This window comes from Vipera ursinii, assembly GCF_947247035.1.
Source record: "Vipera ursinii genome assembly, chromosome: 7".
Taxonomy (NCBI): Eukaryota; Metazoa; Chordata; class Lepidosauria; order Squamata; family Viperidae; genus Vipera; species Vipera ursinii.
Genome location: NC_139521.1, coordinates 55,737,897 through 55,757,573, shown reverse-complemented (window position 1 = coordinate 55,757,573; position 19,677 = coordinate 55,737,897). Strand labels below are relative to the sequence as shown.

Genomic DNA, 19,677 nt, shown 5'->3' with positions numbered 1-19,677 from the left:
TAGACAAAAATCTCATCTTTTTATTTGTCTCAAAAGGTGCTTTTTTAAAAGGCAACTGGACTTCCAGAAGAAGAAAACGTTTCACTTCTCATCCAAGAAGCTTCATAGGTTCTTGTGGGATGGTGGGGCCTATGGAAGGATTAGTTCCAACAGGATGGGGCTTGGGTTGAAAGAATCTTATTTCTTTGCAGTCATCTGGTTGTTAGCACTCTGTTCTGACACTCGGCTAGAGAGAAGTTCCCTGAAGATGGGCACCAGCAAGTTAGGTATTAAGAGGATTCCATATTTCCACAGGATTGATCTCCGGCCTAAACCACCTTAGTGTTTTGCCCGTGAGACTGATTTGTGGAAAACCAGGCAGCCCTTTTTACAATATTACTATCAGCCTAAGTCATACACTCTTAAGACGGATGGAAAATATGCTTACAATCTTGGAAATACCTAACTTGGAAATTTGACAGTGAAGTATTTACAGATCAGATGCAAGAAGTGCTGCCAACATATTCTGTACAAAGTTCATAAGTCAAAAGCTTTCCACCCCTGGGTTGATTGCTGGGCTCAATTTCTTTACAGATTTGAACCAGCAGCCAAGAAGATTCTTTAGGTCATTTGTTTTATTAGGTTCAAGGATTCATTTTATAAAAAAAAGAATGTTATTTAATATTTTTGTGTCCAGCCATATTCAAGACAAATTCATTATTTCATTCTTTCTACTTCGTGAAAAGGTTTTATTTTTTTTTAGCAAGACCCTCCAAAGTTTTCTTTCGAGTCCTAAAACTCAAAGAATATCACTGTAAGATTGAAGAAGTTCATTATTCTAAATTAAAACATAAGCTACGCTGTATCAGGGGTGTCCAACCTTGGCAACTTTTAAGACTTGTGGACTTCAACTCAAAGAATTCCCCAGGCAGCATAGATATCTCTGGGTTATATTCATGGTTAATACATAGTACAAAGATTTGTGCCAAAATGGTGTATATTTAATAAAATTTTTGAGTTTTCTGTTTTTGAAGATTAACTTCTTGCAACTGACAGCAGGGAAGAATCTGGAAAATATTTGTTTTGCTAATAGGCTACCAGCTCCAGATAACTATTAACAGAGAATCATAGAGACATTGAAGAGTGACTGATTATATATATAGCGGTAATTTGGATTCTTGTAACACATACCTGGTAGCTTTAGAGCTGACAACTATATTGTCAAGCTTGAAAGACAGAAAATAATATTTATAGTTCAGGGTAGAACTGTGGAGTCCTAAGCTTAGAGAACACCAAGGACCCCACAATCTTGTAAAAACTTAATCAGCATTGTTTTGCAGATATTCTTCTCCTGCTTGGCTATCTTCATCAGAACCTTCATGAGAAGGTTGGAGAATCTCGTGAAGGAAGAGAACATTGTTTTATTCCATTTACCCAATGTTCTGACAAAGGTTTAAAAATAAATGTGCCAGCCAAGTTTGTGGACAGTTTAATTATCACAAACTAAAACAACAAACATACATATATGTATATGTATAGGTATAAATGTGTGTGTGTATGTGTGTGTGTGTGTGTATTAGACTGAAGCCATTTTTCTTTAAACACCATCCGCTATACAGGAAATCCTTTTGCTTCACGTCCTAATTCTTTTACAAGCCATTGTATGGCTTTCACTAGAAAATCCATTTTCATGTCTGCAGATGTTTCCATTAATTGGAATGATGTTTTCATTGTTGGATTCTAACTGGGAACTCCCATCAGTAGGCAACTGAAAGAAATGAATGATTTGAGAATCAAGCAGAAACTGACTTCAACAAATATTTGATCTATTCAGAACAGCCAGAACTATTTCTCATTCCTGCTTTTCACTTATGTAGTTCCAAGAGATGCATGCAATCTGACATGATTGATTGGATGAATGAACTGATCAGAATATTGATATTCAGAGTTTGTATCTCTTCACATTATGCAGGTAGTTCTTGTAAGTGTGTGTATATATCTATGCAGGTATATACACATTTTATTTTATTTATTTTAATTCCATTTATATCCCGCCCTTCTCCGAAGACTCAGGGCGGCTTACAAGCTTAGCAGTAGCCTTCATTCTATGTATATGCCTGCTTATTAGGGCTTTCACACACACACACCCCAAGTGGCATTATTACAAAGTCAGCTTAATTGCCCCCAACAATCTGGGTCCTCATTTTACCTACCTCGGAAGGATGGAAGGCTGAGTCAACCTTGAGCCTGGTGGGATGCGAACCTGCACTAATTGCAGGCAGCTGGTGTTACTTAAGGAGGCATTAGCCCATGCTAATTAGTCCATGCGCACACATAATATGTATCTTAGAATTCATGTTAGATTAGAAAATATATTAATAAAATGGAGTTTTTGAGAGGAAAAAGCAAGAAAACATTTACATTATTTCAAAATATTTTTGTAGATTCTATTTGTGAACTGATGGACTAATGTTGGAATGACTAATGAAACTATACATGAGAAAGTGACACAGACTGGAAATATTTGATCCAATATTAATGACTGTACATGTATTATTATAATTATGTAGAAAATGAAGCAATGTAATAGTACATAATTTGCTTTTTCAAAACTTACTTTTCTTTTAGACTGTGTATTTGTAGGTAGACTGTTCTTAACCCTGCTTTGAGTTGCTTCTTCTAAATCTAGAACACAAAACAAATTTATTCCATTAAGAATAACCTCTTTTGAGTATAAAGAAATATAATAAAAGCTATCACACAATCACACAAATGAATCTTGAAGATCACCTAATTCACTTCCACTTAATATAAGGATTGTAAGATTGAAGTCTAAGATTGAAGCATCTGGAAGCACCAGATTGGACAATCCAAATCCATGTAATCTCTCTTAACATTTTGTCTTTTTAAAAAACTATTAAATTTATTAAATCATCAGTTTGTAGTCCATAAACAATACTAGCGTCCAGCTTGTCTAAACTGTAAAACAGTAGTTTTCTGTTCAATGCATACATTTTAACTACAGTTACCTGAATACAATATTAATTTAATAAATTTACACAGAAGCTTAGCTGAGAGCTGAAAGCTGTAAGTATTGTTTATTGGATCAGATTATAGACAGACTAAGACCCAATGCACAGTGATCATGCAGATGCTTCTGGAATTATTAAATGTTGGCCTTAAAGATCAAGTCTTGTTTTTTCCCTAGTTTGGACTAGCCAGGTTCTCCTTGGAATGGAGCCATAGATTTCACTGAGCAAAGCTATAGCCACTGCCTGTACCCACCGCTACTCCTTCTCTTGTGGGTCAATGACTAAATACCAATCTCTTTCTATTATACAGTGGCATATTATTAGAGGGCGGCTTTTTAAAAAAAAACTAGACAAAGTCAATATTCTAGCAAAAAGAGCCTTGGTGGAGCAGTGGGCTAATGTCTCCTTAAGTAACACCAGCTGCCTGCAATTATTGCAGGTTCGAGTCCCACCAGGCTCAAGGTTGACTCAGCCTTCCATCCTTCCGAGGTAGGTAAAATGAGGACCCAGATTGTTGGGGGCAATAAGCTGACTTTGTAATAATGCCGCTTGGGGGGGGGGCGAAAGCCCTAATAAGCAGGCATATACATAGGATGAAGGCTATTGCTAAGCACATTGATTTGTGCTTAGATTGTAAGCCGCCCTGAGTCTTCAGAGAAGGGTGGGATATAAATGGGATTAAAAAATAATACTTTACCTGTAAGGAGTTCATCAATTTGATCAACTACAAACTTTGCATCTTCCATGTTGAAGCACATGGGTGGCTTAAATTTCAAGACATTTCTGTAAGGTCCATCTGCACTCAGAAGGACCTTTCTTTCTTTCAGCCTAATTAGACAGAAGCAAAAAAGTGAACACAAAGAAAAATATGTGATGTTTAATTTTAAGAAATTACTTTAAAACTACTTTTAATCTGGGTGAATTTAGTAACATTTTTGGTGGTGGCACATTTTGAGAATAAGACAGCTTACAGCAATAATATATTCAGCAATTTATAATGGTGCCTCAAAGGCAGGAGGTAATGCACTCTATATTTTGGAAGGGATAATTTCTTGGGGGAAAAATAGGTAAAAATGAGCTCCTGCTTGATATGAATTTTATTTACTTCATCTTAACATCACATTTCAAAAACATATTTACTTGTAAATGATATGCTGGGCTTCAGCAGTAGCGGGCGTTCTCTTTAGTTGATCTTTCACCAGGTCCACACCAATAAATAAGCCAACACCTCTAAAAAATATAAAGGACATCAGAGAAATGTAACAGTACAAAAACCACATTTCACTATTAAACAATGTCACTCCATGCGAGCTGTGTGTGTTTATATGTGTCTGCCTTTCTGTGTGTGTGCTTGTGTGTGCAAAAGCTACTGAGTGCTAAGTAGACTTTTCTACAAGGGTGTCCATAGGGAAAGGGGTCAAAAAAGTCAAGATGGCAATCACCACCATGCAGCTGAAACTCTGCCTCTTTTCTACATGTACTGTGCAGGCCATCTTAACTTCTCTGACCTCTCCCTCTGCTTTCCGTTGAATTCGGAGCACAGGCAATGCTTCTTGGGCTAGTCTTTCTCTGCATGCAGCAGAGATGTGGCAACAGGAATGAATGTCAGAACAGCTTATCTCTAACAATATAACATCTTGATAGTAATCAAATGTGTTAACTAAGTATAAACTAGTCTTAACTGACATGAAGAAAATTTGCAGTAGGTAGCCACCCTTGAAGAAGTTTTCTTTGTTTAACATAGACAGTAAGAGTTCTAGCTGGTATCTCGTTCCATACCAATTCTGCTGGTACAGAAGCAAATACTTCTTCAGAAACACGGTTTCTAATCTATGTTGACCTTTAAAAGTTAAGCATCATCATTCTAAACTATATCTAGAAATTGTAAAATTCTTTCAGCATAGGCTAGATATCTTTATGTTCACCACAACTAGTAAATAGCTTGGCAGCTACACCTTGAATTAACTATCCTTTCTTCATAATTTTTAGTCTTGCATTACTTTGGTCAGTCCTAGTTGTTATTGGACTCTTAGGGCAGTATGTAATGATAATGTTTATTTGACCAATGCATAGGTTTTCTTTTATGCTGTTCTGTATGATGGTAACAAACCTAAAAGTAAATTTACTTTACCTGATATCTCCCACCAATGAGTGCTTCATCTGTTGTTCCTTCAGTAGTCCAATGAGATAGTTTCCAATGCGTGTGGCATTACCTTGTAGATCTTCCTGTTCTATTATATCCAAGACAGCCAGACCAATTGCACAAGATACTGGGTTGCCACCAAACTGAAAGCAAGAATAGTTGAGAATGTAGGGCAGTTTATTTCAAACATCTCTTTTCCCTGAACATGACCTTATTTCACAGAGGGAGACAAGTTTTTGACATTCTCTATTTGAAAGATTGTGTGGTCAAAGTTCAGTTTAGAGATGATAAGAATGAAATAGTATAGAGCTAACATTCAGCATCTCAGTAACATACTGAGTAGGTACACAAATCACCTGATCAGGCTTCTCAATTGCGTAATCAAATATTCTATTTTCTTTTATAAATCAGACTGGCTGGTTTATATTTTAATAGTGTAAATACTACTGGAACACTGTATATCACTTCCATATTGGAACACTGTATATCACATCATTGAGTGGTATTCTGTTAATCAGAACTTATCATTTAACTATCTGATTATAACATTAAAAATGATACTCACAGTATTGAAGTACTCTAACCCCGAGGCACCAAAGGCTTCTGCAATTTCTCTTGTTGTAACAACACAAGACATTGGATGGCCATTGCCAATGGGCTTCCCCATAGTGACAATGTCAGGCACAAAGTCTTCACCTTGCAGCTGGAAAGCCCAGAAAGTCTTCCCAACTCGACCAAATCCAACTTGGACTTCATCTGCTATGAAAACTCCCCCTGCTTTGTGAACAAATCTGAACATTATAAAAAAACAGAACAGTTCAGATTTCTCATTATGACTTTAGATAAATTCTAACCATAGATTTGTAACTTTCTCCCACAGGATAAAATAATTAATTATTTGAACTTTAAATTTAGCTCCTAAAAAGCTCCTTTTAAGATCTGAGAATTGCAAGTATTACTACTGATAAAATACATACTGCACTCTTTATAAAGTAATTTATCAGAGCCTGAAACTAAGTGGACTTGAAACATTGCCTGGGGCCCAACACACAGTTAGGTTTTAGTTATCGAAAAACAAAATCAAATGAAAAATTTGAAATTGCTAAATTTGATCAGAAAAATCATGAGGCATATCGCTCATAAAACTATTCCCTCAATATATTTATAGGGGTGCTAGGCATGAATTATTTTCTAAACCACTCTTTGCATTATTCACTCTATACACGATATTGATTTCAAATTACTAGTTTGCTCTAAGAATGCTAAAAATAAAACAAGGGAAATATTCGGTGGCATGATAACTATTCTCAAACACTGTTTCCCTAAAGCAGGGGTCCCCCACCCCCAGTCCGTGGACCAATACCGGGCTGTGGCAGGCCAGCAACCAGGCTGCACAAACAAGCAAAGCCCCATTCACAAGATGCAGGCAGCACACAAAACCACGCACCCTCCGGTCTGTGGAAAAACCTCTCTCCACAGAACTGGTCCCTGGTGCCCAAAAGGTTGGGGACCTCTGCCCTAAAAGTATACATTAGCTTGGAACAGTGCATTCTAAGATATTAGAGTGAAAAAAATCACCATCATTGCTATTCGGACTGAATTACTTGACAAAATCTTCTTGTTATAAGTTGTCTGCTACTTCAGGAACAAAAATTACAGCCAAAAACCGCTATTCCTTAATAGGTAGAATGGGGCAAATTTAAATTACTATTCACCAATCTGGTGCCCTCCATAATATTGGGACTTTTAGATGCTGGCTATATGACTATATTGAAAATTGTAGGAAGGCATGATAGTAGATTAGAGAACTCCTACTAATTGTCTTGCTACAATTAAGCCATTCCAAGCACTATACATACTGTGCCACTTTCTGGAAATAGCCTGCAGGTGGAATTATTTGGCCTCCACAACTCTGCATGGATTCAGCAATAAAGGCAGCAATCTAAGTCAGAGAAGATGTTGCAGAAGGTGTTACAGAAGAAAGAATGGTCCTCAATCTAGTCTTTTGCAAATGACCCAACAATCAAATGTAAGCTATCAAAATAAGGAAGATAAATGAACAAAGAGGTTGGGCAGTTCTATGCATCACTATGAGTAAACAGGGATGCCCAATTTTTCAATGCCAGCTCAGGCATTCAATTGAATTATGAAATCACCACAAACTATTTATGGAGAAAGTGTTGGATTGATTTTCAAGGTGTACCAACATATGTACATACCTACTGTAGATGGAATATCCAGAGAGATTTTACTTCCAGATTATCTGATAAATGATGAGGTTCCATATTTTAATTAATTATTCATTATTCCAAATCTCCAAATATGAAAAGAATATTTGGCAAGTTCTTTTATTCTTCATGGCACACTGAAATAGTCAGTTGTATCTCCTTTCACTCAGCTAAGATACCTAAACATATTCCCTGGCGTTAAAAGTTCCACAGAGTGAAATTTTGGACACCCCTGCTTTACGAAAGACTTAATGAGAAAATTCCCCCCCAAAAAGAGCCAGTTGACAAAAAGAAGCCTACAGATAAAATAATTCCAGTTGCTGGGGATGAAAACAATGCAAACAAACGCAAAGACATTATGTCAAATCAAGAATCAGTATCAGCACTTTGGGTAGACCAGAACATGAAGCTTACTTTTTTCTCTTTTTGCCCTCAGCATTAAGTCATTGCTGTCCCCCAAAACTGCCTGCAGAGCACGTTTCCTATTTAACTGCCTCCCACACTTTGCGCAACCCTCCCTGAGAATCTGCAGGATCCATGGTAGTTGGGCAGGAGGGTCTTCCTGGAAAGAAGGTCATGCGGTAACGTGTAAAGAAGTGCACATAGACTTGAAGAGGTACACTACAGCCAGGCAGTAGAAGATTCCCCATTGTCTGTAAAACGTTATCAGATCTACGGCACCAAAACCTATAAAGATGTATTTGAAAAGGGAGAGAAACAGACAAAGGGAAGAAAATAGAAAACTATCTGTTAGATTTTGCTTTAAAAAAACTGGTTAAGGAATTAAAAGACTGATAGCAGATTTCTGGACTTTAAAGTAGTTGGAGAAAATAAGTTAAAATGTATACCTTCAGGTATTTGCACTATTTAGCCTTTCTTAATTGGACTTTTAACTAACTAGAGTGATTTACTGTAAACTCGATCACACTACATTGTCTTTTGTTGTCCTTTTATCCTTTTGTGTTTATTTTGGTTGAGTTTGGTGGATAAGGTTTTGTAGTTTCTAATTCTAAATTCTATTTCACGTGTGGGTTTTTTTCCAGCCAAATGCTAACCAGTTTTCATGATGCCTGAGAATTGCAAGGGTTGTAATCTAACGATTTTGGAAAGTACTAGGTTAGGGAAGGCTGCTTTATTATATAGTACCTAGTTTTCCTTTATACATTAAAACAAAGTTAATATATTATTATGTAACTTGCTGGAAGCTCAGTGAGACAGATAATGACTTACTGGAAGCCCTTTACTAAGATCAGAAGTAAACTGAACTGTAAAACATATTTCTGGGGCATCCATTGAACCATACATATTTTCTGAGTTCAGTATTATCTAAAAGAAGACATGAAGTGAAATTGTTGGGCTCTCAATATAATCTTCTAGTAATATGGAACAATCTGTTGATTTTCTTTATTTTTGAACTGTTCATATCCCTCAAAAAGGGGATGCCAGGCAGTGTCCATAAAATGTTTAAATCTAAATATAGCCTATAAATTTAATAGTTTATAAAGAGGTAAGGCTGATTAAACACTACTAAGCACATTGATTTGTGCTTTAGATTGTAAGCCGCCCTGAGTCTTCAGAGAAGGGCGGGATATAAATGGGATTAAAAAATAATAATAATAATCGAAAAGGAGAGTTTTCAAGGCACTCGCCAGTCCTGGTTCCCTACACGAGGCCACAGAGTCATGAAAAGAAGGCCAGGAGAGAATATTCCACAGGGCAATGGTACTCTTCCCAGGTCCCGTCACTTGAAGTTCCTCAACTGACGGGGTATGCAACATATCTTCTCTGACTGACCGGGTGGGCTGATGTAATAGGAACTGTAATTTTGCTACGAGTTGCACACTCTATGCATTCCAGCTCATTTTTGGCTTCAGATAGAAGATATCCACTCAAATACTGCTTACAGTTCACAGATGGAAGTTTTGTGGATCTTCAGCTATTGTTACACGATTACATTAATTTGCAAAACAGGTTCCCTGTGCTTAGCACAGATGGAGAAAACAAGACTTTTAGTAGGATACTTCCTGTGCACAGCCATGAAAGTTATCAAGAATGTAGTCTTGGTAACGAGGGGGGAGGGGAAATCCAGATTTATTCATTCATATTTTAAAACCCATGTGGGTCCTCATTTAAAACAGTGCTTGTAAAACTCGCAAATATGAATTAAAGGGGATAGTGTATACTTTAAAATCCAGAATCTGTTAAAAAATGAAAGATTTCAATTATATAAGATAATTAAGTGGTCTTAATCAGGATGAATACTGATGGATAGGGAAGGGGCAAGAGAACACTTTTTAAAAGTTTCAAGAGCTTATGTACCTGACAGCCATTCTTTTGAGCTTTCTCAATAATAATTCTCACATCATCAGCATAAGCGCCTGCTGGATCTTCATGATCTTCTCTATACTTTCCTCTGTAAATATCTGGGGACGGTGCCTAAAAGTCAAGACAAATCTTTGAAATATTCATTTCAATGCGTTTCCTTCCAAAAGAAATACCAAAGCTGTATTTAAACACCAGTAATCTCTCCCTTTCTCTCGAGTATGAATTCATGCAAAGTATATACTAATTATTCTTTTTAAGCCTTTTTACACAAAAATAATGACAGATAATGCATTTTAGCTCAGTAGATCCTACTTCTATGTAGGCATGTGCAGGAATCTACAGTCAGAATACATTGGTAGGGAGAACTTAGATAATTTAAAGTGAAATATAATAAATACTCACCACGTGTACAAATTCCTTTTTGGCCTGTTTTCCCAGTTGATTAAATTTATATGGACTGATATCAATCAAGGATGTCACATGACCATGATAAGCACTGAAAAAATTATGAGTACAGTATGATTCAAAATACAGGAATAATGATTAAGGTTTTGGACTTTGATTGGGAAGACTCAGTCTAAGGTCCAAGTCTCCAGGGGAACATGCAGCTGACCAGATGACCTTGGGCCCATTAATATAATTCAGTTAATTCCTCCTCAGAGAGTTCCTAAGGTAACATTAGAGGAGACCTCTGTGTGTTATTTTTGGAACATCTAAAAGATCAGGATCACCCTGAAGAAAATTTATGTGGTTGCTAAGAGTAAATACCAACTTGATGACTGACTGACTAAATCAATAAATCTATCTTAACACCAAAAGTAAAAGCAGACTATCGTTAGTATAATAGTAACTAAATGAACCACTGGTGATGCAGTGGTTAAGTGCACTACTGCAGGCAAATTCTGACTACAGCCTAGAGTTCAATCCTGATGGGATCAAGGTTGACTCAGTCTTTCATCTTTCAGAGGTCAGTAAAATGAGGATCCAGATTGTTGGTGGCAATATGCAAATAATGTGGACATTATAAATTGCCCAGTCAACACAGTAAAGCACTAAGGGGCAGTATATAAGTCTATGTGCTGTTTGTAAATGCTAATAAGTAAATAAAATTGTTCTACTGAATAATGACAGATCAACCAATCCCTCTTCCCACATTTCATATAAATGACTGAGGTAGTATAGGTCAAATTGAATGTCTATATGAATGGAAATTCATTCCAATCTATGCCTCCATTTTTGTGATTCAAGGTAATGGAGAATCAGCTGTTGTAGCACTTATTACTTTATGTTGCAAAGAGCTGCTCTCATCTACACACTCTGCACACTTACTGATCAAGGGTTATTACATCATAGTGACCGCTATACTGCCGAGCCAGGCGCAAAGCAAGGTCATTTGCTTCAGAGCTGTAAAAGAGTATTAGAAAAGGAATTCAGGGGTTTTAGCCAAAAACATAATAATCAGAAAACAGCAGGAATGTGTTTACAGTATAAACATAATATTAAAACATTAATATTGCAGGTTAGGTTACATCTGATACAATCAGATAAAGTAGGGCAACTGCCTGAATTACAATAAAAGTTGCATGATATAACAGGATTCTCTTTGGGCATTAAAACCAAAATGTTGTCCATACATGTTTGCACACACCTATAGAATGTGTAGGGCTCTTTGGAAGTTGCCAAAAATAAAGTTAATTATTTAAGCATGATTCTAACAGAGTTTTCAAAGCAAGATTTATTAAGCAAAAGTGGTGTTAAATAAATTGCAGCAACCATTTGTCATTGAAAACCAATATGTCCTCAACTACATGAAGGAGAAAGGAGATTTTTATTTCTTTTTCTTTCTAACAGCCTTCTTATGATCCAGGGAACTGGCAGAAAAGTCCTTCTGACATACCCAGAGTTCACAAAGTAGCAAACAGAAAGCTTCTCTGGTAGAGTAGCTGTGAGGCGTTTGGCATACTGGACCAGATTGTCATGCAGGAATCGAGAATTGGTATTAAGCAGCTCCATTTGTTTCACTGCGGCCTTGACCAGATCAGGATGGCTGTGTCCAACTAAAAAGGATCAAGTATAGGAAACCTATTAGTCCACAGATCTCTCTAGCAACACAGTGTAAGGTTTTTATTCTGTCCTGACTTAATGGTTTCCTTTTTATCATTGCCACGGATACATATCAAAATTAAGGCAAATTTAGATGATGCCTGATTGTGTGTGACTTTTAATTGTTAATTAGGATGCTGACCTTCAACATCTTAATTGACCATACAACACATGGAACATCCCAATGCACACATTCTGGAGAGAGAGAAGTTCCCTGAGTAAGGGCTCTAGCACAAGCCCAAAAGCTTGGAAGACTAAAAATTTGGTCCTGATGACCGACTTAGATTGGATCCTGCAACTTATCAAAATATTTCTTTTGCTCAGCATATCTGTCCCCATGACCCTAGAAAGACACAGATGGTGAACTATGCTCCTCTATATCCACCTTTATAAGGAAATTCATTTTTCCCTTACTTAAGCTTTCCTTTCTAAACTTGACAAGCAGGATGATGAAAATTTATGTACTTTTGTCTATTAATTGAGACATTTCTGGTAGAATGGGTGAGCTTCATGCCATTGTTTGTATTAGAAGACAGCAAAATACTGAATCAGTTTGCTAATTTGATTTAGTTGATGTTGGGATATTAGCAGAATCCTAAATTCTTACCATGTGCTACATTGTTAATGCAATCCAAATATTTTTCTCCATTCTCATCGAACATATATTGTCCACGAGCCCGCACAATCTTAATGGGATCTTTAGCAAAGAAAACCTTGCAAGATGGCCTGCAAGAGATGATATCAAATTGTTTTAGTTTGGATCAGCTCAACACCATTGCTAGGCCTACATGTACACAGTCAACAGTAAATGCTTTGCATTCTTTACTTTCAGTGGTCCTTTAGCACTGAGACCTATTAATCCGCTTGGCGATACATTAAACAGAACTGAAGTTCATGATGCATGCACTTTCATTGTTCAATGTGAGGAATTTCAGGAAAGGCCGTGCCAGGGCAAAACAACTAACATGGCAATTCAGTTTAGCTAATTCAGCCATTAATCTGCAAGACACTTAGTGATGATAGCAAGTGTTGATGGAGTTGGTATCTGAATAGGAATCTCAGTTCTACTACAATCTGTTAACTGAGAACTTTTTTTTCCAACAATCCAGTTTGAAAACCATGTGATCAGGTTCCTCTGTTCCAAGCTAAGAACTTAAATCAAGTTTTAACCAAGAAACCATTTTGAAATAATAGACCTTTTAAACACAAAAACGGAGACCAACCTCCACCACCACCACCACCCCACTTCCTGCCTGACCTGTCCTCAATTTGTGCCTGGGAATGAAAAGGTTCCTCCTGCAGGGTAAGTTGTGTGCAAGGGAGGACGAATCAACAACACAGTTCTGTTATTGAGGAAAAAACCCAACTTAAATAACTTACAAGTCTGTCTACTTTTATGTTTGGAAGGTTCTATATATACTAGCAGGGACAATTTTTTAATTTTTTTTTTTGCAATAGTGTTTTGCAAAAACCCTGAAGAAACAACCCGTATCTGTTTCTACAGAATTTTTGTCTTGGAAGGCAACCATCTGCAGGCTGGTTATGCAAGAGTTACAAGTACAGTTGCCAATGATTATATAAAACTGATTTGTCAGCATGTCGACACTGGCATCTAACTCTGGCTCATCTCATCCAATTCATGATTCATGCATCTCAAAATTATCCATTCTCTAATCCAATTTAACGCCGCGGCATGGTAATATAACTCCCAGTCTGTCAATCCAAAACCCCCCTTTTCCTTTGTATCCTGCAAGTATTTCATTTTGATTCTTGGTTTTTTCCCTTGCCAAACAAAATTGTTCAGATTTCGGAAGAATTTGGAGTCAAGTTGTATTGGAATATTTTGGAACAAGAACAAGATTTTGGGCAGGACATTCATCTTGATAACCGCAATTCTCCCCAATAATGAAATTTATAATGATAAAGAGGGTAGAATATTGATAGTTGAGGTTGAAATAAATTATAGGAAGGTGATGATGGTAGAGATATATGCCCCGAATCGCAATCAAGAACAGTTCTTCAAAATACTACATAATAAGATACGCAGCATAGATCATGATGAGATTTGTTTGCTAGGAGACTTTAATGCTATTTTAGATATGAATCTGGACTATATGGGCAAGATGATTAGGAAAAGGAAAAGAAGAACATTACCGAGATCTTTTTTTAATTTGGCTAGAGACTTAAACATTCAGGATGTTTGGAGGGAGAGAAACCACAAGGCAAGACAATATACATATTACTCTAATCGGCATAGCTCATGGTCTAAAATTGATATGGTATGGATGACAAAAGAAATTAACTCCGAAGTTGAAGAGGTGTGTATTGAGACAGGTACCTGGGCAGACCATAACCCCATGAAATTTAGCTGGAAAGGTTCGAAAAAAATATCTAGATGGACCTTACAAAGATCAATCTTAAAAGAAGATGATTTCAAATCAAAGATGGAGAGAGAATTAGCTCTCTTCTTCAAAGAAAATAAAGCTGAAGACACCTCTGTACAAAATAACTGGGACACAGCCAAGGCAATAATGAGAGGGGTAGCTATGGCATATATGATAAATAAGAACAAGGGGAAAAAACAACAACGGAAAAGGTTAGAAGGGGAATATAATAGATTAGAAACAATACTCCAACAAGATCCACAAAAAAAGAATATCAGACAATCAATGGATTTAATTAAACATAAGCTTAATATTCTTGATAAAGAGAAACTAGCACAACAGATGAGAGGCATAAAACAAAACTTTTTTGAAAATGCAAACAAACCGGGCCGATGGCTCGCATATAAATTGAAAAAACAAAAGGAGAAAAGTTGGATTAGTAAACTATGTGATGACAAAGGGAGAATACACTATCAGGAAGAGGAGAGAAAAACTATAGCCCAGGAATTTTATGAGCAATTATACAAAGAGGATAGTCAGGTAGACGTGGAGAAAGTGGAGGAATGTTTCCAAAAAGCTAAATTACCTAAGGTTACAGAGGAAATCAGAAATATGCTGAACGAAGAAATTAGGTTGTCCGAGGTGATAAAGGCCATTAATGAACAAAAAAACAATAAAGCATCGGGTCCTGATGGTCTCCCGATAGAAATTTATAAGGAACAACAAAATATTTTAGCACAACCCTTACTGGAGGTGTTTAGAAGATGCAAGAACGCCTAAATCTTGGTCTGAGGCAAATATAGTTCTTATCCCGAAAGATAATACTGATCATACTTTAATTCAAAATTATAGACCTATATCGCTACTCAATTCGGACTATAAGATATTCACAACAATCATAGCTGAACGACTTAAAAGATTCCTGAATGACTTTATACATGTAGACCAGAATGGCTTCCTTGCTAAGAGGCAAACTAAACATAATATTAGAGTAATACTGGATACATTAGAATATTACGAACTACACAGCGGACAACAGATGGCGTTATTATTTCTAGATGCCCAGAAGGCCTTTGATAATGTAAAATGGTCATTTTTATATCAACAACTTAATTTTATGGCTATGGGTGAAAAATTTATAAACATAATTAGGGCAATCTATACTAACCAGCAAGCAAAAGTAATTATTAATGGGGAAACATCTAGGAAATTTCAAATACAAAAGGGAACACGGCAAGGTTGCCCCTTATCTCCACTGCTGTTCATATTGACACTAGAAGTCCTAACGAGAACAATTAGAAATGATCCACAGATAAAAGGATTAGCTATTTAAAAGGAAACTTTTAAACTCCAAGCATTTGCGGATGATCTGGTCTTTATCATGGAGGACCCATACCACACGGGACCAAAATTACTGGAAGAATTAATTAAATATGGTGAAGTTGCTGGATTGAGAATAAATAGACATAAGACTAAGACGATTGTTAAAAATATGACTAATAAACAAAAAGAAAAATTGGCTGGAATTGTGGACATAGAAATAGTCAAAAAAATAAAATACCTAGGAATCAATATCACGGCTAGATGCACTTCACTTAAAGAAGATAACTATGATAAAATAGTGAAACAAATAAAAGGTGATTTGAACCTTTCATGATTCATGCATCTTAGTGTATTTACAATATCCTTTAGGAAAATCAGCACTGATCTAGTCTCCTAGGTGTTAATGTGACTATATTTACAGAAATAGTTATTGGAAACCAAGATATGAAAGCAAGGATGATTTTGGGGTGGAAGATAGGCTTTTATCATTCAACATGTGCCTTTACATGAAAAAGTGAAGTATTTTAATTATTCATAGGACTTCCACACACTACAAAATAAAAGTAAGTACGGTAGACTGTAAGTGTAAATGTCACTGGAAGTTAGTAAAAGTAGGATGCATCAAAATGAAGACTTTCTAAAATGCAACCTTTAATTCAAAATTAATTAGCAATAAGCAATCTGTCTAGTTATTTAAGATTTGTTTAAAATGTATGCAGTTGCAACAGAAGCTTTGCTGAACTCAGGGAAACCTCCAGCCAGGTTTGGGGTTTCTATAGGGGAAATAATAATAAACTAATAAAATGAAGAACCATGGAAGCTTGTAAACCAAGGGTAGTTGTTACATGCTGCATGTGTTTTCCATTTTAAATCCTTTCTGAAAGTAACAGGTTTGGAGCTGGACAGAAAAAGTGCTATTTTGGGTAACATTTTCAATATTTCCAATAATCTTCCTCTCGCCTTTGCTTATCTTTTCATTTCAATCACAGCCTTCTTTATTCCAGAAGATCTATCTGTCCTGGGGTATCAGTATAGAGCAGAAAGCCGTGGTTTGAGCATTGGCTCTGTCTTGAATTGCTTCTCCTTCAACTCCTAGTTTGACCTGGCGAGAAGGGATTGAACCCCGCCTTGATAGGGGGTCTCGCTGGCCGCCTCTCGCAACTCTAAGCCGGCCAGTGGGAGGCCCTAATCCTATTCTGGGCGCGCACAGGCTCACTTCCCATGTGGGGGGGTGTCGCTTTTTCAGATAGACGAGGACTGTCCGTCGGGAAAAAGGGGGACTGGGGACTGGGGAGGCGACCCTGCGATGAGCCTGCGCGGGTGAATGCCACCGTCCTTTTCCCGCTCCATCTCCCCAGCTCCTGGGCTTTGCCCTCTCAGCTCACCCGATGTGTTTCTTCCGCAGTTCGAGGGTCTCCGCTTTGCTATACACCTCCATCCTCCTGCCCGCTCCCGAAAGCTCTCCTGACCTCTGCAGCCGTCGGGGACTCGCTCGGTGGCAGTCCTGCCGGCGAAGGACATCTTCCTTATATCACGCGCCGCCTAGGCGCCGGACTCCGCCTCCATAGTCCGCTGCCAACTTTCCTTGCCCATCCCCGATCCTCCCATCTTGGTCCCAGGCCGCGCCAGACCAGCCGCAGAGCCGGGCGAGGGGGAGCTCAGGGACGGCTGTTTTCGCTCCGGCTGGTCACGTGCAGAGAGAATGATTCCCTCCGCCTTCCAAGGGCTAAGCAACACGGCTTGCCAAGCGGCGGTCTGGCACCAAAGGCCACGCTGCGAAAGGGCAGCTCGTGGAGGCTCCGGGAGACGGTCCAGGAACGATTAAGTAGATTGTTTTAATCCCAGGTATAACGATATTTTGCTTCAACTATACACCTACGATTTTTTCCCCCCCAGTCTTTTTAATTTTTCCACATGCTCCCGTTGATTTCAATGGACCAAAATCAACGGAGAGAAAATAATAAATCACATTGATGGAGCTTTCAGTACGAAGAAAGGAGAGGTGTCAAAGGAACAATCTGTTCATCCCGCCTTCTTCCTATCAAGAGTTTTCAAAAAATGATCTTCTAAGACACGAGAGTTACATTAAAGATTTCAGGAGATATCTGACCTGTAGTTGAGTTGGAATTCTGATGCAGACTTAACTGAAAATAGTATCATAACAGGTCTTTGTTCCACTGTCAGTCTATTGTTTGACTGGCTCTTATTTTAATCTGTGTTCTGTTTGTGGTAATCACGCATATTTCTGATAACCACGAGGCTGTTATGATTCCTTTGAGGAGATGCCAGAATTCTAGTTGTGCAAGTCAGGTATGTCCAATACACTTTCAAATCCTCTAATTTAACCCACTACCTTGGCATCTCTGATAACTGGTCATTCAATTTCTGTTTAAAAACTCCTGAAAAGATTTTGGAAATCATTGATTTCCAAGGCATCAAAAAAACCAATGCACCATATGGATAGTCCTTTGAACCAGTATTTATTTATCTTCTGGAGCAATATACAACCAGGGTTCTTCTTAGATATGAAATAGTAATAGCTTTTATCTACTTCTTCAGTCTATACATATTTAATCTGATTGTAGTTTTATACCAGTGCTGGGAAGAAAATTGACATGACTTAAACTAAATCAATATTTCAGATTCTTACCTCCAATACATTCATTGACCATGAATGTGAACTGATACATTTGATAGAATTCAGCAATTGTCTTCTTCTAGGCTCAGAAATTATTAAAAGAGATTTGTCCACTGGAGAGGAGTCAAACTATAGCAAGAGATGAAAGATCACCAGCCAAACACCAAGTCACCAAATTGAGTAAACAAAGCTTTCACCTCAAGGTCGTATTGAATATGCAGTTTGAATGAGGGCCCAAGGACTTGTCTTTGGATTGGATTGGATTGTTCTGAAAGGAACAATTGAGCTATTGACCTAACTGAGCTTCATATAAGAGCTGAGCCAATGTCTTCACATCAGGTTGTTTGAGGACAGCAGGCAAAAACAAAACAAAACAAAAAACCCAGAACATTAATATGTTGTAGCTTGCTGAGGCATGAATTCTATGCCCACATATTTAATACTTTTAATCTGCTTAATAATGTGGCCCTGGAGGATTACCTATCTTGGGTCTTTTGGAAAAAACAATAACCTTTCTCCTTTGATAATTAATCAAAAAATTATTATTACCATAGTACCAAACACAGGTCCTTAAGGTTCTTTTGAGGAGAAATGAATGACAGATTCATAGCAATTATATAAGATTATAAGAAAGAAATGATGCTGCTTTGGGATATTATAATATTTTTCAACACAATGTTATTCATCCAGTTTGGGCCATAGTAGAACATGTTCTAAAGCCCTTGTCAAGCAAGAACATCCGATGTTAGCAGCATTGACATCTGCTAACATCGGATGTTCTTGCTTGACAGCCCTCTTTGTTCTTTGCATATACTGTTTCTTTTTCCAAACTGACCTCAATCTTTCAATTTACACACTTAGCTTATAATGCACACAATAATTGTCTTAATCAGATCAGCTAGAATTTGATTATTTTAGCTACCCTTTGACATATATTAAATCATGGTCTGGTTTTACAGCGTGAGCTTTATTTCCAACTAACTGGACCTTGCTACTATGTGCAGTTCCTCTGTGACTATGTGATGGGAGGAAATCAGTGAGCACTGATTAGAATGAGAATATGCTGATGACAGTAATTACCACTGTTAAGACGTTGTAGGTCAGTGACCAGTGATGAATATTTATTAACTTTAACTAATGACAATAACTCAGACTTAGAGTTAATAATGTACACTAATATAAGCACCAATTATTTCAGAGCTAAATCCTTCAGATAAGTGTTTTTACAGCCTAGCCCTAGCATATCACCCCCAAATTAGCCTTCAACAGTCTTTAAATCAATATACTGAATTGCATAAATCTTAACAGTATATTAAACAATTGTATCCCTGCAGCAAATATATTTATAAGCAGTGTCAGCTGTATACAACCACCACCACAACAAAAGATTTAAGGTGCTTTAAAAATTCACAAATACTGATGCTCATTTAATTATGTCCATGAAATTCCACATCCAAACACCTAAAGAACAAAGGATTCTGATTCTGATTCTTACATGCAAATGGAAGAGGCCTGATCAAAG

General features: G+C 37.3%; 1 protein-coding gene across 1 annotated transcript; it reads right to left on the bottom strand.

Annotated features, from left to right (window-relative positions):
• Positions 1-1,252: 1,252 nt before the first annotated feature.
• On the bottom strand, positions 1,253-17,115 carry ETNPPL (ethanolamine-phosphate phospho-lyase). Its single transcript, XM_083367734.1, has 13 exons — positions 16,903-17,115; positions 12,418-12,536; positions 11,605-11,764; positions 11,037-11,111; positions 10,110-10,203; positions 9,702-9,818; positions 7,014-7,096; positions 5,720-5,945; positions 5,143-5,297; positions 4,152-4,241; positions 3,709-3,839; positions 2,597-2,664; positions 1,253-1,747 (listed from the first exon to the last, which is right to left on the bottom strand). Exons 1-13 carry the CDS (start codon positions 16,953-16,955, stop codon positions 1,613-1,615), a joined length of 1,506 nt encoding a protein of 501 aa, XP_083223860.1. The 5' UTR covers positions 16,956-17,115; the 3' UTR covers positions 1,253-1,612.
• Positions 17,116-19,677: the final 2,562 nt, after the last annotated feature.